This window comes from Ascidia mentula, chromosome 4, assembly GCF_947561715.1.
Source record: "Ascidia mentula chromosome 4, kaAscMent1.1, whole genome shotgun sequence".
Taxonomy (NCBI): Eukaryota; Metazoa; Chordata; class Ascidiacea; order Phlebobranchia; family Ascidiidae; genus Ascidia; species Ascidia mentula.
This window is the reverse complement of record NC_138569.1, coordinates 17,227,810-17,253,179: the sequence shown is the minus strand read 5'-3', so window position 1 is coordinate 17,253,179 and position 25,370 is coordinate 17,227,810. Positions and strand designations below refer to the sequence as shown.

Genomic DNA, 25,370 nt, shown 5'->3' with positions numbered 1-25,370 from the left:
AATTTAACTTGATTAGCTGCTTAAGCGTAGTTTGTTTTATCTCTCTTCATTTACGTCCGCAGCTTCATTTTTTTTACGTACGCAACTTCAGAATGGATCGAGTACCATCACCTATGCTTCGCATTGAAGCCTTGGCGTAAAATTGCGACCTCCAATGGTAATCTATTTAAATGGTAAAAGTCGGTAAACCCAACACAGCAACACAAGTTGATGTATACGGAATTACAGATGTGGTTCCAAAGGCTATGCAGAAGCAAATGACCCAAGATTTTTTTATGTCAAGTTTTGGGTGAAAAAAATACGAGAGTATGAGTGCTTTCAATAAGTCTGTTGTATATTTTTCCTAGAAACTGGGTAATTGTGATGTAGGGCAATGCTGTGCAAAATTTGGCCGACTCAAGTTTGTTCTCTGGTATTTCTGATATGTTTGAATTACATTGCTTGTGGAACTGGTCTCGTTCACGTTCAAACATTTAATGGCGAAATTGGTGCAACTAACTTTACCTACTACAAACTGACACTGGAAGGCCATGTTGTTATTTCCCTGCACACTTTTGATGGAGATGCGGACCTGTATCTCTCCACAGAAACACTTAAACCAACATGGGAAGATTATACGATGAAGTCGGACACTTGTGACCAAGACACAGTTGAGGTGCAGCATTTTCATGGGAGGCCAGTTGGTATTGGTGTTTATGGGTACATAAACTACCCTGTTTCAAAATTCCAACTCAGCGTGTACATTGATGAATCTAAACAAAGCCATTTCCCAGAAGAACGAAAAGTCAAAAACCCAGAGTCTCACCAACATACTTATGACACAAATGATCCAATGCAAAGCGATGCACAATTTCCAGCAGAAGAGGAAGAGTCGTTGTTGTGGAATATTTTTGTTGGCTTTCTTAAAGTTCTTTTTGACATTTTGATATGACGTATTTTTGCAATTTCATCACGTGCAATTTGGCACCATGGGGGCACCAAAAAGTATTAGGACTGAATGAAAAATTTTCAGTGCTTACAGAGTTTCCAATGTTTTAACGCAGAGGTCTGCAATGTTTTGCATGCAAAGAGCAAGTTTCACTCTTTTGCACTAATTGTTAACACACCGGGCGTTTTTATTTATTTAACAAAACGTACAGATATGTCATTTGCACTAAGTTTTGGATCCACAAAACGAAGTGTACCAAAAGACCCAAATGTTTGCAGCCCAAACAGAGACTAATAAGAGCTGCCCGGGAACATTGGGTTGCTTATCTCTCTCCAATCAAACAACAACTATTGTTCATTAGCATTATCACTGTATTGTATTGACCCCAATGACATGTTCCTTTATTATAATTCAAACCCTTTCATTTCTTTGTTTGAGTAGTTGAAAAATATTTTTGGTGTGCTGACACCTGTTCCAATTGTTTAATAAATAGCAGGAAGGGGCCGAAAACCTTCACGTATATTTATGCGAATTTGGAACCATATCCTCAGTTAATCGCACGGAGAGATTACCAAAACTGTTTGATATTCATGTAAACTTGCCACTAAGTTGTGTTATCTTGACTCTTGATAAAAAAATAACATAGTGCCTTTGATGACTTGAATAATTCATTTATTTTTTTGTGTTTGTTTTTCATGAATGTTGCTTCCAATACTTTTAAGTGAGTCTCCCTCCATTCTTCTTTGGTTTTCTTGTAGGGGGTTCAGTTGGTTTGTTTGTTTGCGGCCTGCCAGTAATTTATTATGTACTTTTGCAATGGTGGACAATGAACCTGCAAAAATGTGTATTTTTGGTAACACAAATCATTCATTTCAGAGTTAGCAAAGCTTGAAAATTACTCTTTTTAGTTGGTATTGTAAGGGCTGGATTGGGTGTAATACACTTACCTTTTGGAGAACAATCATGTGATTTTTGGTTTGTTGCAGTGAGATGCAATTTTGAGGAACATTTTCAATGACAAAGTTAAGATGGATCAAAGTGCAGATAGCACTGTCAAGCCATAACCGACTACCTGCATTTTTTGTACTTCATAAAATGTCACAAATAATAAATAACACACAGAAATAATTTAACTTTACAAAACAAATCTAAAATTTGCACTGTTATTCAATCTTTGTGATATGTCCCTGAAACACTTATGATGATTGTAATTAAAAACATGGTAATTGCAATTAAGTTTGATAAATTTACATCATGAATTTGCCATTAATAACATGAACTTTTCTAAATAACATTAGAAAAAAAGGTTGACACACAACAATCTTACCAGATTGAGGTAAACAATCAACAATGTGTTTGAGTCTCAAACATCCAATATTATAATTGGTTTGCCACCAAGGGCTTGGTATATCAATACAATGGTTTAGTAATTCCTGCAAAATAGTTACAATTAGTCATTTATTAACACCCCTTAACTGACAGAAGACAGAAGCAAATCTCTACCTTGACAAATGCAATTATTTCTTTAGCCACAAAACACGGCTCAACGAAGAGATTGAAGGCTTCTTGTTCAAACAGGCTTAAACTTGAACTGCAAAAAGAATATTACCAGCTGAATATTTATTCACAATATTCTACAGATTGAAACTAACCTATTCAACACAGGCAAACAAGATATCTCCATAACAAACTCCAACAACATTCCCATAGTGTGACAATGATGAGAAATTTGTTCCTTTATATGTGCAAGAAGTTGCTTCAAGAAACAAAATATTTTTCCAAATTCTAATAATTTTTATCTCAACAATAAAAATCTGTACCTTTGTGGCAACACTAGGATAACAAATGACTGTAGAAGATGTTAAATAAGAAACAAATTTGCAAGCTTCTTCACGGATATTAGATTGCTCATCATGTAAATGACCCAAAGCAGTTTTGTAAATAGAACTTGCCAAATTTAAATACTCTTCAACCTTTTCCTACATAAAAAATATTATAGAGTGGGAAAAGTATACAGAAGGGAAATATGTGCTCACCTTTCCAACATTGGGAATCCCAATGATTTCAGTAAGATACTGAAGAACTTTGTGTCCTATTTTACATAGTCCAGAGGCAGAGGCAAGTCTGAGTGGTTCAGAGGCTTGATTGATGTAAGTATGCTTTGAGACTGTGAAAATCCATTCAGTGATATGACATGCTTCTGGTAAATCTTTTGCATTCAAGGTTTTTAGCTGGTACTCAACGAGACATGAAAGTGATAAAATATTGCTGCATGTACAGCTGAGTTTCTTAAAACTTTTAGGTAACTGTTGTAATTTTGAAGAATAAGCCATAAATACTTCAAATGAGACATTTTCGCCAACCAGTAACAAAATATCTGAGAAAATCTGCACATTTTCGGGTCCCAGTGAAGTTGATTGTTCCATATATTTCAGTAACATTTTTAAAGTTCTTTCCATTGAAAGAAACTTATGCTCAGGTTTCAAGCTTATGTAAATCCACCGTAATACTGCTAAGCTTATCTTGGGACATTCAACACCAAACAAGCATTCTAACAACTCAAAAAATTTGTCGGTGTTTGCTTTGTTCAAAATAAATAGAACTGCTTCCTCAAGATATTCAAAAAAGCCTACCTGCAAACACATATGGTCAAAATGTAGTTGTTGTACATACAAATATGCGACTTACTTGCTTAGTATTCACATCTTTAGAGTAAAGTACAACTTGAAGGAGGGACTCTTGAAACGTGCTTGTACCTTCTGAAGAAATTTTCATTGCCAGACCAAATATTTTGATAAACAATGTTGCAGTATATGGACATTTATTAAAAAAAATATTTCCCAGCCATTGTCTTTCAAATAGTAGTTGGCATATGGGCAGCAGATCATGGTTCGTGCCTTCACAGATTTTGCACTGCTTGAAAATTTCGTACATCAAGTCAAGCCATCCATGCAATGTATTTTGTCTCATTGGTTTGCGCAATGTTCCTGAAAATATTCAAAAATAGATGCAATGAATTCAGACAGCTTATGAAACATAAATAGCATTAACATTCACAATTTTTAAACAAATTCTATATTTATATGCAAAAACTTTTTGTAATATTTCTTGATTCCAAATTAGACAAAAAGTAAACACCTACGAGCCATAAATAAACACAAATGCACATTTTTAATACCTTGGTGCCATTTATCATACGGAATACTGTCCAAGAAGCTGGATGCCATTAAAATGACCTTTTCAATGCTATTTAAACCCAATGTTGCTTGAGCACATGATCTTCTGACAGCAAAAGATGGACATGTTAGATAACGCGGCAGAGAATCAAGAAGAACATGCAAGTTTTCAGAACTTGACAAATCTTGGCAATTGGAAAGTTTGGACAAAATGGAAATGATTGGAAATATCGAAGGACCTAAAAGTTTTCTTTGATCAATGATCTCGCTGTTCTCGTCCAAGTGTGCAATCATTATTTGAAGCATTTCTGGGAACCATGAAAAAAACTCCTGCAGGGTCAGGGAGTTGGTTGCTGATGAGTGGTCAGTGGTTTCTATGTGCTTTTGACCAAGCATCCTACTTGAAACAGCTCCAAGCAGATGTGTTGCTGCATTGCGTACAAGCCACATATGAGAAGACAAGCATTTCAGAGAAATTTTAAAAGTTAATGTTGAATGGCACAACATATTCTCACCCAATGTTGTGTTTTTAAACAAATGCTTTAGAATATATAATGCATGAACAGCGGGTATGTCGGAATTTTCACTCGCATGGTTTAATGTTTTATCTGAAAGCTCTGAAATACATGTGGCCATGACCTTCACTATTTTTTCAACAAGATCTACAGAAAACTTAGTTCCTACACAGGCACTTAAGATTGATTCAACAATTAAAGGCAACCCTGCAGACCGACGGGTAACGGTTCCCCCAGATACAAAGTTTTTGTTGCATGCATCTGAGAATAACTTTAAAACTTCATCCAAAAGGCCAACAGCAAAATTAGTTATGGTCAGATACTTTGATCGAAATACGTGATGACAAAGTAAATTAAGGCATTCTGCGCAACTTTCTATAACACCACGGTGTCTACAAGATGTCAAGATTGACATGAACATTTTGGTAACTTTGTCTAGAAGAAGAAGATAACTTCCAACTGTTTCAGATGAATTTAGTTTATTTAAGAGAAAAACTATGGATGTTAACGCCTGACATCCATTCTTCAATACCAACCAGCTGGAAGCAAGAACCACTTCATGGTCAACTGAAAGCATGGCCTGTTCATCACCAATATTATTCACTTTATCTTGAAAAACAATTTCCAAAATTCTGACTGACATTTCCTGAAAATCGGCTGAAGCCACAAACTCCTCGTTTTCACCAACACAAGCAAATATTTTTGTCATAACATGATTTATAACCTTGGCAACATTTTCAACTAGTGGGTTAAAAATAGAAAACATTTCCATCCATTGACAAGTTTCTGAAAAAGTATCTGCTTTTGTAGCAAAAGTATCACAGCATTTTGACAAAGCCAAGAGCCAACCAAAAGTTGGGTAATTATATGATGCATCCAAATAGTCAGTTTGTAGTTGTTTTAAGTGTTGGATTAGATGGGGAAGAAGTCTTGTTTGTAGAAATGTTTGAAAAATACAATAAATGTTGGGCCTTTCATTTACCTCCCAGTCAAGTATGTCAATATTGAGGAGAAAACCTAACATCAAAGCACCACATTCGCCATCCTGTGCTTTTGGGCTGTGCAGTAGATTCTCACATGTTTTCTGAATGACATCCACAAACTGACATAGGATTGACTTGGAAAAATATTTCAGGAGCAATTCAAAAGCTTTATTTCGCACTTCAGGAACAACATCTTGAAGAAGTGTGACTAAAAGTTTTGCTTCGCTTGCTGTCCTGAAGTTAATACCTTTTGTTTTGAGTTCCTGCAATGCACAGGGAAAGTAGCATTGTTAGGTCAACTGTAGGTTAACAAAAGTCCAAACCTCAATGACTGTCTCCATATCCTTTGGTGCGATCCTTGTCTTTTTGCTCTGTTTAGAATAATCTTGCATTTGTAACAAGTATGTAAACACACTTAGTGCAATTTGCTTTCGCTGATATGAACAATTCGATCCCAAGCCTTCCTTGCACAAGTTCAAAACCCATTTGAAAAATTTGACACATCTATTTGTGTATTCATCGGATGCTTTCTGTCAAGGCAAATAAAACTGCATGAAAAAATCACACAATAAGTTCAGACACAAGTTTTTACCTTTTTCAAAGCATAGCAATATGTGATAACAACTCTTTGGATAAACGAACTCACACAAAATAGAAGTTCATTTCGAAACGAAGCACAGTCACTGTTAAAGTTTAAAGGAAGGTGTTCTGTAACCAAATCAAATTCTTTGCTTGTTATAAGGTCAGATGGTCTGTGACTGATGCAAACAATGGACCAAGCATTTGACCTGACTGCATTGTCAAAAGAAATGATGCCTTTATTTATAACTGCTGCATCAAGTGCTGAAAAATACTTTAGCCCATTGCATCTAGCACACTTCATTATGCCCAAGGTGACAAAAAGATGTGTTTCATGCATTGTAGGTTCAGTGCAATGTAAATTTGAGTCAATCATTGCCAACAACTCATCATAAACACTTGAATGGAAGTTTAGGTTTGGTAAAATCCAGTAATGCAATGCATTTTTTTGAATCGTAACATTATTATCCAGAAGTGCTTGAAGTAGGCTAGGAGCAAACCAGCTTTTCCAATGTTCCATCGTACAACACTTTACCTTTTTTGCACCTTCAATGCAGCATTGATATAGTCTGGAGATAATCGGTGCAAGATGGTTTTTGCCGAGACACGTTATATGAGACTCAAAAAAGGTGGAATTTTTGGATAGAAAGTTTTCTATACCAACAAATTTAATTAAAACTGTTAGGACTCCATATTTTCCTTTCACATATGAAGAAGTTGTCGTTAATTGATTAAATGCTAAACCAGCAAGCTCAGCTGAATCTTTTGCTGCAACCTTGTTGACTTGAAGAACTAATTCAAATAGTTTGGTGCATAGTTCAGGAACTCCAGATATCTAAAAATACAAATGTACAAGACATTCTGCAGCAATCGCATCAAAAATCCCTTCACAACAATTTAATTATATTCTTACTGTAGTGGGATTAACATCTGATTATTTGTTTTCACATGAGATTGTTTGTAATACAAAATAGCAAAATAAAACAGATACACACTTGACTGTCCCAGTTTCTCCAAATCAAGTTCAGCGATGCCTCAACAAATGGACTACTTGTTTGCAGGAAAATATGGGTTTCAGAAGTTTGAGATGCTAGCTTGTGACTTCTGCCCCACCAAAGTTTAAGTGCTGCAAACGAAGTTATACAAAAAAGCTTATTAATTCACTTTCAGCACAGTTCATCAGCAAACCTGTTTTGTTATAAATAAATTTGCTTACAAACACAAAATCAGAAACCCACCTCGAAAAGCATGATATTGCAGAACGTAGTCCATGGATTTGCAAGATGAAACAATACAGTTAAAAACAGCTTCCCATAACTGGGTTTTGGAATCATCATCAGACAGAAGTATGTCCGGCTTACAACAGCTTAGAATACCAAGTAGCAACCATATTTCTGACAAGGCTGTCATGTTTAGATTGGTCACATCCAGACTCACATAGGGCATGACCTACACAATGCAGTTCAAAAAGTAAGTTTTTTTATCAGATATATATATTCAACCTCAAATAAAACTGTCTGTGAAAACATTTTATTTTCTTATGAAATGATTTTGAGAACACTACTTTGTGTAAACCTTACATGTCATACCTTTATGCTAAAAGAACTGTTTTGTTTATGGAGCAGAGTAATAATAGCCTTAGCAGCACTACTACTTTCTTTAAATTGACTCAACATATACCCAAGAATTGTTCCACACATTTGCGAGGTATCAAGTAGACTGTTCTGCAATAAAACATGTCAGTGTCATGCAACTTTGCACATATTAAATGCATTTTAGATACAAATCAAACGGGACAAATGTATTCAATATGATAAAGGAATACACCAGAATCAATATCCCGCAACATAGGTAAGAATATTGCTTACATCATTTCTGGTCATAGCTTCAAGCACATCATTCCCGATTATCTTGAAGTCTTCTTGTATGGTACAGTTCGTTGGACTTTCAACATGTGTAATAATGGACCCCTTGTAACTCTGCAAAATCTACAAAAACACAATGACATTTAACCTAAAAAACATCAATGGCTTTAAATATAATCAAACCTGTAATATAAGTCTCATTGTTTTTGAAATGATCTCAATATGTTGGGTGTTTGCAAAACTTTGGAGTGTAGCACTTGCTACATGAATAAAACATGGAACCAATAAAGAAAAGGCATTTCTACATCCCTTAACCTCTTCAATCAAGTTCGTAAGAAAAAGTGCAGTGTTTGTTGAAATGGTATCTGTAGTTGTCGAAATGTAGTGTTAATAAAACAAAACAAGCATACCCATGTTAAATATTTCTAATGTATAACATCACCTACCACATTCCTTTAGATATTGTTCAGTTATGGTGCAAAGATTTTCTGCAACTTTTTCATTACTGCAGATTTTCCATGTTTTGATTTCCTGCTCATAAATCAAAAGTTATGTTGTTCTATAAAATCAGGGTATATATAATTTGAATTAATTAGGCTACCTTCAATATTTCCTTTCTTTCTTTTGCATTTTCAGCGGGAAACCCACTTAACCATGATAAAAACTTCTTTGAGTCCATTGCTTGGCATTGCATGCAGCCTATGGCAAACGTTAAACTAATATGTTGATCAAATGCTGCGTTTATTAAATACTGACGATTCCAACACGGTTACAACAACATAAACAAACCAACACGTGTGACGTTTTGCACACAATTATAAAAGGGAAACACCCTACAATGAGAATTGAAACGCAATCCACAGTCTACGGCTCTTCGCCAACGGGTGAACCTTACAAAGATATTTTTAAGTACACATTTAAGCAGTATTTTTAAATCATAGGCACTACTCTTAAATTTCCCTGTTTCATTGTCGTGTCTGGTTATAATATCAGTAGTAGTGTGCAGCTATGATCGCAGTCAATTTCATTTTAAGTTACTATCCCAAACGTGGGCGCTCATGAGCTTGAATTAGGCCAAAATCCGCCGAACCGATCGGCAACGTCATGAAGCAGACATCAAATTCACGAACACTACAACTAAATTTGTATTTTGTCTACAACCGTTAAAACCTGGATATATATATCCTATAGGTTCCGTCGGATATAGAAAAGAGATTTATTTTTACCTACAGAATACATGACAATCATCTGGGAAATACAAACTAATGTATGAATTGATAAGACGATAAATGTTGCACGCATGTATTAACTCCTAAAATTTGTTTGCTTTTTACTTTTATAACGTCCACATATTATACCATGAAGTCAAAAACTTCTTCGCTTACAATCTTTCAATTGACTTAAAAGGGCTGTATATCTAAAGGTTGAATTTGGGACATTGTGAACGTATCATGCCCTCAAGAAATAACTAAGCTTAGAGAAATATTTGTGAACCCTGTATTTTAAGGTGTCCTTTCTTCTCATCATCATAAAGTATATAATTAGATGACATAAGATGTTGGGTGTGAATTCTTAAATCAAAATATAAATGCGTTCAAAAATTTCCGAGGAGAACCGTCCATCGCCTTCATGTATATTTCAAAACCTTGACCGCTCAAAAAAATTTCCTACGCAAAGCTCTATATTAGGTTCATTAAAACGAATGACGATGAATATTTACTGTTGTTCAAAGATAACATGAAGGTGGGGCGTATTGATTGACTCTCACCAAGTCAAGGTCATGGTCTTCTGCGTACTTTGTCGCACATCGTGTTGATAAAAGACAACAGGCTGATATGTTTTGACAGGTCACACCTTACGGTTTGCGTTCCTCAAGAAACAATCGAATTCCGGTTTTTCAACGGCACGTACCGGGCGGCAACAGTCTTGCTGTGTCTGTGTTTCCACTTCCTCTGCGCCGGATTTCGCGACTAGAATTTGTTATGTTTGTTGTTGGTTTTGATGATAAGGCCAAGATGAAAGGCCAGATGAAAGATCAGTCTTACCCATGCCATGCATTAAATCCTAATTATATCACTTCTCTGACTTTGGCACACGCCTAGTGCCGGGAGCTATATCCATTAAAAATTCCATTACGGAAACTCATGGCGAAGCAAAGGTGATTTGTTTGTTGGTAAATTACGCAGTGACAAACATGGATTTTGTGACTTAATTGTGCTGGGAATTCCCACAAACTCTCAAACAAGCCGAAAGGACATCAAATTATTAGTTGTTGCGCACGACAGTTTGCTTGCGTGAAATGACAAGGAAATGCGGTCTGGTGACGTTGCGAAATTATTGTATTTTCAGAAATAAACCGCCATCTTCCCATAGATTTGTGTTGTGGCCCTAGGCATAAACAGGTCCTTGATGGCGGCGCGAGGAACGCGCACATGGATTCGACATCACGGAAGAATCCCGGCGCGGTTCACGAATATCCAAGGACTGGCCGAAATCGATAAGTATGGGAATATGCATCCTATATAACAAGCCGGATATGATTATCCCCTTGCCTTGCCAATCGAACAGGAAAAATGCATGTTACCTGCTGTCGGGAGCCTAAAATTTAAATTTTCCCCAGACCGATATCCCGTAATATCCATGTCGTTGAAAAACAGGGACAGTATTGTACATGATCGCTATGCCGCACACCTTTCAATTTACATTGAAGTTCTGTTGTTTGTACCGTACCAAGTCAAATTGAAGAAAAACAGTTTTAAGAAGCTACGGTTATGAAAGCCATGTCCACTTTCCGTGACTCGAAACATGTTATTCGGAACGGATTTAAATAGAATTTCCTCGCAAGAGCAAAACTCCAAAAATTACTTTGACATGTCAATAAGGATCCATTGGCTTTGGCCTTGATAACGATATGAACAAAATGGCTGAGACACGGCAATTAACATAATTGACGTACCATTTATAAAATAAATACCCCTCTGAAGTAGGAAAATTACATTCATAGTTATCTACGTGTCTACGAAAGTGTGATGGATATTTACTGTGGCACTTTCTATGATTCTTTACACGACAAACATGCTTCGCAATACAATATAATCTCCGGGGCACGGGTTACGGATATATGAAAACACTGTGCTCGCTTCCAACCGCAAGTGAAAGCACATTTGTCACCACAAAGCGCTAGTGGAGATACAAGTGTCCCGACCGCAGCGGTCTCCTAAAAATTGCATTAAGAGCTGTGGCTCCAACGGGACACGCGCTAACCAAGAAACTTCCAAGTATGGATGTGGTGTCGTCACGTCCCGACGTTTGTACAACCTGTAGGGCACAAGTAGTACGACCTTTTCACGTAGCATAAAGTTTTTAAATAGTTTGACGTCATTTGTGTGGCAAAAATAAAGGCCAATTCTTAGCTCGGCAACAACTTATGTTCTGTGTTGTACAGGTGGTTGGGAGAGGGAAAAATGTACCCCCATAAGAATTACATCTTTTCGAATGTTCACTACGCAAGATTTCGTTGTCAAGCTTGGCCGATGACGTAATGTCTAAAATGGTGAAAGAGAATTGAACGGAGTTTTGCTTTTTCCGGTGTTAAGTTAAGTCGTTCGTTGTAAAGAGGTTAGAAGTCTATGGCACATCAGCACTGACATTCCGTTCTCCTTAATGTTAAATCTTAGTTAACAACAATGACGCACTCTTGCAATTCTCAAACGAAACTGTGTATACATCGAATATACGTGGAAAAGACGCCGGTATCCGATTCTGTTTGCGGAATAATGAGTCACGTCGTCCGCAAGCGGGAAAAACAAATTCAAATACGGTTTGGGGCTTTTATGTTCTCCGGCAACATAAGTGACATTTAGGCCACAAGAGCGGTCGCATAGGACTTTCTTTAAACGTCCAATTTGTGGCTCTGAATCGGACTGCCATTTATGGAAAGCAGGGATGCAAATAGCAAATGTCCGATTGCAGCCTGCTGGGCGCTAAGCAGCTTGTCTACAAGTGCTTGCGGCCTTGCTTAAACCAATCCTGAGAGCATGTCGCGACAGATTACAAGTTTTCAGAAGCCTTAAGTGCAATGCTATTGCCAGAATCGCGGAAGCGAAACGCCCTTAAAACAATATAATTGCTTTCGAGTTGGGGGCGTAGGAGGTATAAACAAGGTCAAGCGGGTCATACAAAACTTTTGAACCAGTTTTAATTTTTAAATTACGAACTAATCCACAGAAATTGGGAGCAAAACCTTTAAACATCAGTATAATTGACATTTTGCGGAACAAATTCCAGGTCAAATGGGTAGCGTTATACACTTTTAAACGACCCACCTCCATAAACTTCCACTCATAATCATAAACCACATCACTGTAATATAACATGATTGCAAAAACTCAATGTGAAGGTTTTTATGCGGGCTTGTGAATTTCTCTAGTGTTTTACCCTAATTTAGGTTTAACTGCGTACAGTAACACAGCTGGAACGCTTCAAAAGCATCGTTCCAGACTTCTCCAAATTAAAGAGCAAGGAAGTCTTGCGGTTGACGGTTCATTAAACAAGAATCTTTGTTTGTGTTGAGTTGGTATGACGATGCAGTAGTAATTCTTGCTTTTAAATGCCACGATATGCTTGGATCTTCAGAATTCCCCTGTGGCACACTAAATAATACGGCGCAGAATACCCGACAAGCACAAGCCATAAAAGAGAATCCGATTACAGGAAAAATAATTGCAGTGATATCATTTAGGCACTTGTATATTTTTTCTTTTAAGCGCTTGTATAGATTCATGATTTTACACAAAACGTGCAGAAACTTTCGCGGCCCACCTGAGCCTGTTACATAGCATGCAATTGTGTTGCCGCACATAGTTTGTGAAATCCAGCAGTAGACCGTTAACTCGACCTTCGATGAACCCAGTCAGAAGTCGACATTCGCCTGAGTTATCTGCTTTCGAAGAATCGAACAATGCCGCGAAGTAGCAATTCGAAGAAATGTTAATTCGGATTCCCGCCACACTAAACGCAATTTGGGCGACCAGTATGCAAACGTTCCAACCTACAAAAATTATGCGCGAAAAGCACGGTAATAAGGCCTCGTACGGTTAGAATGTCGCTGCATCGCGGATCAAAAGTTAGTTTGGGGGTTAACGCAATTTGATAACCGCGTTTTGCGTCTTTAACCATTTAGCGGTGGGATAATGATGACATTATTGATACCCAAGTCGCACGCTAACGTCATCGAAACCGATTTGACCTTTACCCTCGCTGTCGTACGTGCTGTGCTGCAAAAAGTAACACACTTTAAAAACAAAATTTCCTTTTTTCCCTTAATTTCCGTTTTTACTCCGTTAACAAAGCATTGGAGAAGTTACAGCGTATGTGTAAGTGGCCTTCTTATATTCTATTGCTGTCGTTTTTCTTTATTTAAACTTCCTGTCAGTGGAGAGGTCCTGTGGCAGGAAAACCATAATTTGTCATGCGGAGTATCGTAGAGCTACTTTGAAGCCTGTTGATCGCGTCAGCGTCGGTGATGTTGAATGGGACCAATGACATTCCACACGTGAAACACGATATCCCATTGGTGGTGAAATCGGTGTATTTTAGGTTCCACACAATTTCGAACACGTGTCACTTGTCCCTTGCTGTCAAACAAGTACTCTGACGTGGGGAATTTCCAATGACGAGGCGAAGCAAATCTGTGGGTTGTGACGTTAAATTCGTCAGGTGGAAATGTGTAGATTGAGATCAGAGTTTGCAGCATCATGGTGAAAATGTTGTCGTCATGTGACATTTACTGAACCGTCATACACCAAGTTGTTTTTTGCACAAGGAACATAACGAACATAACGAACATAACGAACATAACGAACACCACGTTTATCGACAATTCAACGATTTTTATGCTTGGGTAAACACTGATATGCACCGTATACTATTTGTGAATCATTGCAGAAGGAATACAAAAGAGGGCGTACACAATGAATAAACCCATGTTTGACGCAAGATTGCGTCATGTGCCATTCACAAAAGCCCCTAAGCACTCGTGGAGTTCTCTTAGGGCGGTCTGAACTGTTTTGTGGTTTTATGCCTAGGATTCGACAATGCCCAAAGGCTCAAAAGAGAGGACTCCGCGGAGAGCTTTTCCAACTTCGATAGGTCGGTGAAGGGCAGTGACAGCCGCTGTTCGTAGTAAAGCAGAAGTTTGTTGGGATTTGCTGCCAATCGAGCGTCCCTAGCGCCTTTGAACGAAACCGCGCACTTCAAAATGATTCTTCTTGACACGGGCGCCGTTTAAAGAGTGTTGGAATTTCAAACATTCCCACTTTATAGAAGAAGGAAAGCTTTTGCCTAATATAACCAACAAGAACGGAAAACACAAAAGATGGCGCAAACTGAGGCTCCATTGTTGTCCAAGTCGGAGGCCTGGGACACAATAGGTCAAATACTCTTAATCCCATCCGTCGCAAAAGCAAATTTCGCCTACGACGCGTTCCTCAAACAGTGGCTATTAGTCTCAGTATTACATTGCTCCACCAAGTCACGCCCGTAACGCTGGCGGCATCCGGTTGGTGAATTCGCCATCGCCCACAGAGGCGTGAAAGAAACCTTGCTCCTCCCAACGCGACGTTGGAAATTATCCAAGTTATTCCATCACGTGCCTCTCGAGTTTGATCGGGAGTGAAGGGAAGAGAAAGAAAGACATTACACACATCCCATTTCGCTCCTCCTCCTCTGTTCCACCACTTACCTGACTAGTCCCACATGCCATAGTAAGCACGTCATTCGATAACAATCAATTAGACTGGATGCCCGAGGTGAAGGCGGACGTGCACTTTGAACCACGGCTGTGATCTCGTCTCGGCCAAGTGCGATTCAACATACGGAGACAGGTGGTTGTGATTCGATTGATGCATTTATAAGGTTTTTACCACCTGGCCGTGGGATTTGAGAGGGAAGACTTCAAATGGTGTGTGAAGTGCACTTGTACCGACCCCGGTATTCCAGCCGTACCTGTGTACCAGCGCTTCCAAAAAGATGATGCAACTTCAGGCAATTTCGTGTCTATTTCTTATAGAGACATGTCAACGCGTTTCCCTTCCATATTTCGGCGCCCAACTTCCCCGATGTGGTTAGACAGCGGACGTCACGTGACCGGGAAATCAGCCAATTAGCGTTAGATGATTTGGATACATGTGACATGAAACAATGCGATAATAACGGTCTCGTGTTAGACGAACATGACATTAGCTTCGGACTATCATCCAATTTTTGAATTGTATTGAAACACTTGCTGCATAAATTTCCATGACAAAATCGGGATGCGGAAACTTTCGGACGAGGTTTCGATACAACGATGCATCGTCTGGACGCTGAATTACATCAACGACGTCATAAATGAATCAAAGGTTTTTCCCGTCATCCAAAGTGCACCTAAACGTAATTTGCTATAAACCAAAATGAAATTACAACTCTTGAATTATGGAAGATATTGATTTGGGCATCAAAAAAACTGTCTAATCTGCGCCGTGTCAAAGACAGTCACGTCCTCACGACGCAACCCGATCATAACCAAATTGTGGTAGCATTTCCTATTGGCGCAGAAATAAATTATTGATCGTTAATTTCAAGGCCATGTTTGTCTGACGTACATAATTGAAAATGGAATTGCCGTTTAGCACTTTTCTCCTGTCAAAAACCTTTCCACAAATTATTTATTTCACCTACGTGTAACAATAAATGAAGGATTTTGTCACGTTTTGTCGATCGGGTATAAATTTAATGTATTTTCGACAAAATCGCAACGCATAGTTTCCCCAATAACACTTAGTCCGTGAAATCTGTACAAGACAAAATAACTTTGAAAATGAAAGCCAAAGCTAAAATGCTGTTTTTCATCAGTAAACGTTTCGAACACTAACTGCGTTCATCATCAGTACTACAATGAGTGCATGCAAGAAAAGCGTCGGGGTAATAAAGGACTGAGCAGGCAGAAGGGAAACTGCAACAACGCGCAACAAGCCAGAGGCATGTCACGTGACAACAACATGGAATCACAGCAACGAAGTCATCATTAGCAATATGTCAGGCTGCAGTACGGACCTAGATGTTGAATAGGTAAAGCGGTTTGGAGCTATCATCCACGTTCAGTGCTGGTTTATGGTTTTACAAAATAACTTTTTCTCTATATGCAAAGTGGAGCCAATAGCATAAATTCTGTGAGCTGCAGGCAAAAGGTCACTGTTTCGAGCTGTAAGGTCTCATCAGTGCACATAATTTTCAGTTTAAAAGTTTACTGCACTTTATTTTTGACACATTTCCTGTTTTTGTGAATGTCTGCTTTTGTGAACCAAGGTGAATGTACAGAAACCACAGTTTTTGTGCAAGGTGTTTATTATAAACACAGACAAGAAAGAATGCACAAAATTGCGGGTTCTACAATTTTCACTCGACGACGCCCGGTCCTCGCTTAATTACCATCCGATAATTGGATGCAAAAGGTGTTGTTAAACATCAGCCCTGACGCAAGAGGGCGTTTCCATTGTGAAGAGCGGTCACGATTTAACTGGTAAAAAGCCTAACCGCTAAGGGCAACAGAGTTCCTACGACGGCTGTCGATGACTATAATGTTACATTCCATTCTATAGATCCTCTCTATTGTAACATTAACCCAACAAGGACCCCTGCATGTTTTTCGGGGGTTAAGGCCTAGCGGATGCTGAACCGCGATACAGTAGGTGCTTCTCTAATTACAAACGTGTTTGCAGGCATTTCGAAGATCTTGTGCAACGAGTCTAACTTGTACGGCAGGAAAGACGAAGTAAAGTGCGTTGCGGTGGCAAAGCAATTCATCACCATTCAAGCACATTCATCGATGATAGATAGTCTTGGAAACTGTTGACACGTGACTTCAAGTATTTATTTACACGAGATAGCTTGATGTTCCCAATTCAGGGATGGTTAAGTTATGCCAAAACAGGGCGAATACATAAGATAGAGATCGAAAAGGCGCAACATGTTACGACAAACTCTGCGGGTGAGTAATTCAACTAGTTACCACACATATGATTGTCTGTTAGACTTACTTCGTAATATGTCCGTGGTTAACTTCTTTACAGTCGGTTGAACCTGGTTTTATCCTGATGGTACTTCCAACGCCGTTTTTTGTACGACGCATATCCCGTTTCCCCTTTATATATCATTCTAACTGCGGAAGCGCCACAGTGAGGGCCGACGTGCTGTGTATAAGGGGGTTCTCAAACCTTTTATGATCGCACATCCTCTCAAGGCGTTTGAGGCACACCAAACTTTTAGATCAGATCAACATTAAAAGGAAAAACAAAATTATGTGGCACTAGTTAGGTGAACGACTTAATGCGGGGCTGCGATTAGTTCCGAACGTCGCTGGTCATAATTAGTGTCATTTAAGAAAACGACTATTGCAGTGGTAACCGATAACGACGTTTTACAAAGCAACATCATGTGATTGGGGACTTACCATTTCAATATTTATCAACAAAGTAGTAAGAAAGTATGTGGTTAGGGTTGGGCGACACTTTGGCCTTAACGCATTTAGAACAAACCAGCAAAACTTCTTCCTTTTTCGACCCTGCTACAAAACCGTTACGAGGCAGGTTTTTCTCACACCGAGGCCGAGACAACGGAGGCGCGTGGGGAATAAAGCGACCATACTGTACTAAATCGTTACGGCGGCAGCAGCGTCGGAAGGTCGGCACGGACGTACACGTGCTGTCGACGTTTGTGTGAAGGGTTTCGTTTAAACTAGAAGACAAAGTTATATGAGTTCAGACTGCTGCCTTGTAAAAGGCTGTGCCAGTGTTTACTTTTGATCCTATATCTTATTTACAGTGAGCAAACCTTGTAAAATCGTTATTTAATATTGTAAAACGAGCCAAGGAGAAACTGTTGCTGTTTTGTGTCACCTTACGCGAATCCAAATAAAGAACCAAGAACATGGCTAGTTCAGATTCGCCGTCAAAGCACGAACTGCAGATGGAGGAGTGGTGCAAGAGGCTTAAAAAGCACGTTTTATATTTTGTTTCGATAACTGATTGGATTTCATATTCGAAGTCACAGTCCTTCTCAGATGCAGTGATCTTCGTGCAAACCACCTTCCTCTTTACTTTACTCGTGGTCAGCGTACCTTGTGTCGTGGCCCATCCAGTACGACCAGCAGTTCGATACCACCAAGGTAAGATTTCGCATGATTTCTTTAATTTCGTAACTTGTTGTCCATGGTCGTAAGTTGGTACTGCTAGTGTTGTGTACAAACGCCCTATCAGGTGAAAGTGTCACATTGGCTGCAAAACCCTTCGCAAAATGTCTGCGGTTCTAACGTATACGTGAGAGAATGTGAAGAGATGAGGATCCAAACGCGCACAATGTTGCCATCTTACGCAACACCTCTATAGTCGTAGACACTTCAGCGTGAGTTGTTTGTTATGGAAACGGCCAACCAGGTCGGCCGGATAACAATACACAGCCGCATTAACGGATAACAGTTGGACAATAAAACTAGTTACCCAAGGACCATTACGAAGCATCAAACTTCGCGTGGATGTTTGGTGAGCCAGTGGATTTTCTATGCCTAAATTGGACAAACTTTGCGCCATTTTCTCCCTGTAGTTCGCCGAGCCAAGTGCATCCCTCAAACACCAATTATTTCGGCTAGCCTTTTGTATGTGTTGGGCAACTACAACTTTGGCGATTGTGAAAAAACGCTTGCAGCGTGCCACTGCGTTTTAAATTGCAAGGGACTCTCGAAATTGTTGCCTAAAATGGCGCGAAACAACGCACAACACCAATTGACGCATCTCGCGTGACACCCACCATTTGTCATAGCACAATGGTCTTCCTGGTATAGCGACATAGCAATGGGAAGACGAATTTATTATTGTCCCCAACTTTCGTTACCAACGACTATGTGGTCCAAAATACTTTAGGGAGAATGTTTAGTAATGGCGCCGCTGCTATCTTTAGAGATTAAATGTGATAAAAGATGTTAGTCGCACTTCATTTCAAAGAACAGTAGCGTCTTGGCCATTGAAGATGGCGCCTAGACTGCCCCCGAAACAGTTCCTCATGTCTGCATTAGGGCTGTGACGATGTTTTAACGGTTAGTACGCGACACGGATCAGCGATAAGAAATAATGTAACTTGTCGCGACCAATCAAAACGGCCGACCCTGTCGTCGCACTTGGTTTGATGTGGGGAAACGACGGGATTGTGATGTTTGCAGGCAACAGGTGTTTGCCCACGCGAATAAACAGACAATTTTGCAACCAAATCCGGGAGAAGTTGCCATTTACCAATAAATGCCCAGCTGTCACGCACACCCTGTCGTTAGGTTTGCGATCGTTGGCCCGAGTTCTTATTATAACGCAGCGTAAATCGTAACAGTCGACACAACGTTAAGTAAACACTGGTGGCACTTCGCCTAAACACTGTGCGAGCAAATCTTTTTGTAAACGCCATATTTTCATAGTCCAGAGTCTAACGGCGGCGCGGATCGCGTGCCACGGTGTCGGGCGACATTATAAAACTTTCACCTTTGGTGGGTAAAGCAAAGTATAGTGCATTGTCACCTGTCTTGCGCAACCGCCACCGATGGGAATCTTCTGAAGTTTCTCCTTGTTCTGGGATTGACGGCTGACGAGTTGTAGTTCAATGACAATCGTCTAGCCGTCTACGAGATTACACGATGCTTCAAGAGCTGCCTGCAGCAGTTAAAGCGTTAACGCTCTGGTAACATGTAGTAAAGATTACTCATCGCATAACGAATGGCGGACGTGTGCAATGGTTGCGCAGGGCGGCGCCCTTTCAATTCCTAAACGCCAAGACAACATAATGGTGTACGCAAAAATGCCCGGTAATTTTGCCGCGTATAAAGTGGTGGATCGTCTTAATAGCTGGGCGCATTTTACATGTATCGTACGCGCTCGTTACGTGACTGACGGTTTTCTAATCTTGCTTAGTGCCACGTACCAATTACGCTTAGCTCTGTCGGATTTGCATTGGAAAAATACTTCTCAGATTAAACGCCTGCAGGTTTCAAAGACATGTTCACGCGCCGTCTAAATAGGAGGTTGTGCGCTGTCACGCCGCTCAAAGCTGCAATCAGCACACGCTATGTGTTTCTTGTCCTCGGCACAAAAGTTCGAACTTTGACAAACGGCATCACCGTGTGAAAGTTTGTAAGTGACGTTAATGTACAGTCACTTGTGCATTCTGTCGCAAGTGATGTAAATTGTGGGCATAGTTGTCGTATTAATTGCAGCACCGCAGTGCCAATAAGTCTTCCAAAGCTACATTGAAGATACAACTCGACGGGCTGAAGAATGTACACCGCCGTCCTTTGCGGTATTAAACGGCGTCACGATTCGCCTTACGAACTTGATGCCATGTGTGCACACAAACATGTTGGCAAAGAGCGCATCCCGGCAATGGACTACGCGTTTCCGCGATACCACAGCTCGTGCCATGGCTTTGCTGTGAAGGTCACGTGTGGTTTACATTCAACGATCGCACGAAATAGGGGGAAGGGCAATGTAAAGGTAACGCAATTGGTTCGACTGGAGGGTGGTGGTGCTGAATTTCCAGTTTGTCTTGTAGTAAGGTAACCAAACCCGAGCAGGTGGCAGGCTGCGTAGGCTTAACTTGCTCCCCACAACGACTGACGGTTGTCATCCTTACACGCGCCAGCATACCAAAGTCCAGCGGAATTTTTTTCGTTTCTTTTGAATTGCTGCGTCATGACTTTGAGCAACATAGCGACTCCTTGTGCCAATAAAACGATGTCCGTATAAACTGGAGTTGAGATCATACCAAAAAACAAACATGTGTGTCAGGATGAAAAAACGCTTTGGTAATGTTTGTCATGAAAAAAAGTTACCGTTGGGAACACCTTAAACTTACAACTGCATTCACAGTGAGACATAATGATCGATATTCCCCCCCCCTGTGCAAACAAATTTTTCTTTGAAGTTTTGTAAACTTGGTATGAACTACCCCCAGACGTTCGCTTGTGTTCGACTGGGGTCGTTTAAACATTTACCGCCCATTTTTTCACGTAGATAATGTAAGTGCTGTTGGTTCGCTGCGCAAACAGCAAAACACCAAGTCGGTAAACTAGAGTGTTAGTGTATTATTGGGGAATGCGGAATAGGAAGCACATGATCAGAAAGAATACGTAATATTACCTACGTGGATGGGGCTTTGGTAAACCGTGTGTTTTATGGAGGCAATTTTCACTACCAACCGCAACCGGAATAAAGTGCGGTGGTTGATATTAAAGCGCTGTGAGATTGTGGCTTTGAATTTCACGCCCAACGGCCCGTGGGCGGAGGTAATACGTACTTGCTTCATGCGCAGCTGCGGCTTGCTGCTCTTTCATTGGAACGCTTTCGTTAAACCAGCCCAACTACTGCGTTTTACAGCTCTGTATTGTTCTCAGTCCCTCGTTCGCATTAATTACGGTACTCACTGAAACGCGTACCGTCCAAGAACACACAATCAAATTGATTAGGCGAGTATCGTACGGTAATAGTAGGGTTTGGGCTGACACGCGAGCTGAATAGCTTCCGGTAAAATTTAACCTGATCACCTTTCCAAGAGATAGGTTTGTCCGAATGTTACCCTAGACGTGGTAGGTGCGTCGCGCCGGGGCGTACACTCCACATACTTTCTCCCAAATCCTTTATGACAGTATCTCCAGAATCTTTCGGACCATGCTGGTAAATATAAGCCAAGATATCCGGGGTCGGCGTTTTACAAACTGCGAGACAATTTAACCCGCGCTGTGCTGCGAGCAGCTTAGAATGGCGTGACGATCGTCACAAAGGATTTTGATATTTTAACCGCCGGGTTTACTAAGGGTCACAACTGTTCAGGTGAATTACTACCTGCGCAGAAAAAGGGTGACAGTTATGCGGGATACACATCACCTATGGCAAAGTGGACATATATCGCGTGATGGGTTGAAATCCTAAAGAGAGACATAGCTAGGTTAATTGCACGCCATGATGAGGATTTAAACCGACAGCTGCCACCGCACGCCGCAAGTGACACGATGTTAATTCGGTACAAAAAGGCTTAACACGTTAACGCCCTTTGTGCCTCGGGCATACACAGTATGGGAGTATAGACACTACCACTCTCTAATCTGATAAAACTTTTCCTGCAGTAAGCCAAGTTCCTCGAAACAGAAGTGTTAACGTTGTGACGGTCGAAGCTTTCAAACAAAGCAGTATCGCGTCACTGAATACGCAAGTGAAAGTTCGGTGTTTGTTTTGCCAAACCACGAACTCAACGGCAAGAATTTTTTCGCCACACGATACTGCCCGAAAATATTCATTCCATCGTACGTGTAGCGGCTTGGGAAAAATGCCAGGCAGCATAAGAATGTTTACGAGCGTCTACACAAAATTTTTGTCCTAACCGATTCAACAAACTTTCCCGTCTAACGCAGATCTTGAAACTGCGCTGAACAACACCAAATGCGACGTACGAGAGGAAATCATCGACATCCGAAAGGAACATCCCACTATCCCACCAAACGTTAAACTTCGTCCATCTTGCGTAAAGCTTCGAAGGTGTACCGGATGTTGCAACAACGACAGACACACTTGTATGCCCACTGAAATCTACATTACAGAAGTCGATGTAAGTGAAGCGACGATAATGTTGTTGTTTTCGTCTTTCACGAACAGGTACTTGTTTGTGCAGCCCGAAGCGGCGCCAATTTCTCACACGTCGGCGGTTTGGCGAATATTGGCACTTAAACTTGACGCTAATGTGTGTTTTCCTTGTGTAGATTTCTCGACAGCACATGGCCGGCAAGCGCAGGGTGGACTACATCACTCTCAACTTCACCGAACACGCGCAGTGTGCATGTCTCAGGTGAGATCCCGTGTCATGTTCAACATGTTCAATGCGCACCTAATACAAATTGACATACCATGTTGTCTAAGCTCGCTGACTCGAACGCAAAACTTATACATTCACTAAATATCGGTTTTGTTTCACTTGCCAGTCCCAACAACCCGTGCCAACCGATCGCATGCGCGCCAGACGAAAGATGGAACGTAGATAGTTGCCAGTGCGAGTCTCGTTGCGTGGAGCAGGAGTGTGGTCCCATGCAGCGTTGGAACAAAAAACTCTGCCGATGTGAGTGTCGCCATCAGTGCCACCCTGACCGCATGATGCAGCTTCGCTTTAATCAGGACATGACTACTTGTGTGTGTGCATGCCGTCGGCCGCACCGCACCCGAAATGCATGCAGACGAAGGCAAGCCGAATTCAGCCCATCCAGCTGCACGTAAGTGTTGATAATAGCTTTCTTTAAGCATCACTGGATGCTGTTGTTAACCGCTCGACAAGGCTGTATATAGAAACGCTATTCTCCGAATATCTTGTTTACCCAAAACCTCCTCCGCCGGCGAGTTTGGAGGCAAAACATTCGCCGCTGCCGCCGTCGCGTCTGGTGGAATGACTAACTTTTTGTAGCTCGAATGGCAACGTTATTTGATCACCTTCCTTCTGGGACCATCGGCCGGACAATAATATGGGCCACATTCTTGTCCAGGTGCATACCATCGCCACACAACCGGAACCGATCGAAACGTGGATGAAGATGACGGCCTCGCATCGAACGAACTTTCTCCGGCGCATCTTCGCCTGCTCGGATTTTTCTACGATGCCACTATTTAACGCTCAGCGCAAGGATTATGCGCCCGGCTTCTGCGTGGAAAGGACAAACAATGTTGTGTACACATAACTGTAACTGAAATAGTTCGGCGACCCTGCAATTCTGTTTGACATTAAGGTGGCGAGTCTAAAATAGTAGTTTACCCAACCCCAACTTGGTAAACGTCCAGGTTACCCTACACCGACGGCCTATCACATGTCCTGGAGCCGCGCGTCCAATGTGACTACTTTTGTAATTAAATGAAAGGACGCTAATACACATTAAAGACCAAAGCGCTAAAAACAACGTTTGTTCTATGGCTTGCACAAAACGGGTAATCTAGCGCCCAACAACAAATCTTGATATATCGCACTACAACGCTCAACGACAAATATTTATAAGTGATAATACAGTTCTCAACAACAGAACGGTCCTGTGCTACCAGACATACTACAATTAAGCAGGACTGCCTTTCTGGGGCGTAAATTAACGTACTTTTTTTCTTTCGTTTAGTCTGCCATACAGCAAGACCTTGTATGTCGTGTGGTTTACGTTTGAATTGTAGTCTTAAACCCTAATGAGGCCTTGCTGTTTGGCAAACGAAACGTCAAAATAATAAAGTACGTTGGTTTATGTCCGAAGAGCAGTCCAATTTAAACAAATATGTCTTCACCCCGCACCACCACAAGAGAACCGCTGGAATCTCCACTGATTATTTCGCCCGCCTGCAACTCGACCAATCAGCGCATCACACATCTGCCACGCAAACATGAATGTTCGAGCGTATAAAATAAAATGTGAAACAAATATAGATACATACGTAAGTAAAATAACAAAACGTTCAGTCGTTCACATGAGGATGTGTTGCTTTCATGTCTACATCGGTATGTTGAATAATCGCGGAGGCGGATGCTTTCCGATAATTGCACATCAATCTTAATCAGTATTTAGTTTCAAACGGGATTATCGCCTCTTTTGGTATCGACGCGTGTGGCACTCAGTCAGGTTAAATTTACAAACCGCCACAAGCGCAGTATTGTCTTGAAAACGCATTTTATGCTAGCTTTGTCGAATGCAAAAGCCCGCTTGCCGCGAAACACCTTGCTTGTTCCGTACCGTGTCGCCCATATGTGTCCCTACTATAAGTTCATCAACGCATTTTGCGCCGTTGTTCCATTTTTTTTTAATAATATTTATATTTGTTGTCTTCATTGGAGTTTCATCGTGAATTTCAGTTTAATGGAAACACTATACTCCTTTGTGCTTTTTTACATCACTTTGTCATGCATATGAGGACAGTGACAAAAAAGTACTATTTCATAAAGATGCGGAAAATTCTTTACAGCATATGTCAAGCGTGCGCCAGTTAGTGCAAGGATCATGCAAGGCCACCTAGATTGTTTGCTTGCATAAGGGGTTCCTGTCTAATGTGCTTTTCAGTCAGCCTCACCACAACAGACAGCCTAGATGACTACGTTAGGCGCGGAGCCAGGTATATCTGGATTTAACCTTCGATTTCGACGGACCGCAGTGTTGCTGTGATGCCTCCTGATTTGATTTATCGCTTGGAGGGCGATGCAACTGCGAAACACTGCTGCTGAACTGTTTTGTCAAACGTAAACAAAAT

The 25,370-nt window shown here is 40.7% G+C and overlaps 3 protein-coding genes across 4 annotated transcripts; 2 read left to right on the top strand and 1 right to left on the bottom strand.

Moving 5' to 3' along the window:
* Window positions 1–351: 351 nt before the first annotated feature.
* Window positions 352–1,892, top strand: LOC145897293 (UPF0669 protein v1g209471-like). The gene has a single exon (XM_082985520.1). The coding sequence runs from the start codon at window positions 374–376 to the stop codon at window positions 929–931; it is 558 nt and encodes a 185-aa protein (XP_082841646.1). The 5' UTR covers window positions 352–373; the 3' UTR covers window positions 932–1,892.
* Window positions 1,633–8,810, bottom strand: LOC145897291 (tRNA (32-2'-O)-methyltransferase regulator THADA-like). Its single transcript, XM_082985519.1, has 18 exons — window positions 8,648–8,810; window positions 8,493–8,577; window positions 8,230–8,411; window positions 8,050–8,169; window positions 7,771–7,905; window positions 7,420–7,630; window positions 7,177–7,307; window positions 6,195–7,016; window positions 5,926–6,132; window positions 4,107–5,865; window positions 3,617–3,915; window positions 2,965–3,561; window positions 2,749–2,907; window positions 2,581–2,684; window positions 2,432–2,519; window positions 2,256–2,361; window positions 1,876–2,000; window positions 1,633–1,760 (listed from the first exon to the last, which is right to left on the bottom strand). The coding sequence occupies exons 1-18, from the start codon at window positions 8,738–8,740 to the stop codon at window positions 1,692–1,694; spliced, it is 5,292 nt and encodes a 1,763-aa protein (XP_082841645.1). The 5' UTR covers window positions 8,741–8,810; the 3' UTR covers window positions 1,633–1,691.
* Window positions 8,811–16,158: 7,348 nt separating this feature from the next.
* Window positions 16,159–24,996, top strand: LOC145897752 (vascular endothelial growth factor A-like). Of its 2 annotated transcripts, none has more exons than XM_082986169.1 (5): window positions 16,159–18,250; window positions 22,526–22,719; window positions 22,871–22,956; window positions 23,090–23,223; window positions 23,642–24,996. In XM_082986169.1, exons 1-5 carry the CDS (start codon window positions 18,013–18,015, stop codon window positions 23,764–23,766), a joined length of 777 nt encoding a protein of 258 aa, XP_082842295.1. In that variant the 5' UTR covers window positions 16,159–18,012; the 3' UTR covers window positions 23,767–24,996. The 2 variants fall into 2 exon arrangements, with proteins under 2 accessions (XP_082842295.1, XP_082842294.1); XM_082986168.1 differs by having other exon boundaries at window positions 16,167–18,250; window positions 23,090–23,374.
* Window positions 24,997–25,370: the final 374 nt, after the last annotated feature.

Bases quoted from the DNA above. Each gene is read 5' to 3' on its own strand.
- LOC145897291 (XM_082985519.1), bottom strand. From the start codon at position 8,740: ATGCAATGCCAAGCAATGGACTCAAAGAAGTTTTTATCATGGTTAAGT. The intron at 8,170-8,229 runs GTTTGATTATAT...GTGTTTTTGTAG, and splicing joins CAATGAGACTTATATTACAG to ATTTTGCAGAGTTACAAGGG. The intron at 2,001-2,255 runs GTAAGATTGTTG...CAAAAAATGCAG, and splicing joins TGATTGTTTACCTCAATCTG to GTAGTCGGTTATGGCTTGAC.
- LOC145897752 (XM_082986168.1), top strand. From the start codon at position 18,013: ATGGCTAGTTCAGATTCGCCGTCAAAGCACGAACTGCAGATGGAGGAG. The intron at 22,720-22,870 runs GTAAGTGAAGCG...TTCCTTGTGTAG, and splicing joins TCTACATTACAGAAGTCGAT to ATTTCTCGACAGCACATGGC. The intron at 22,957-23,089 runs GTGAGATCCCGT...TTCACTTGCCAG, and splicing joins GCGCAGTGTGCATGTCTCAG to TCCCAACAACCCGTGCCAAC.
- LOC145897293 (XM_082985520.1), top strand. From the start codon at position 374: ATGCTGTGCAAAATTTGGCCGACTCAAGTTTGTTCTCTGGTATTTCTG.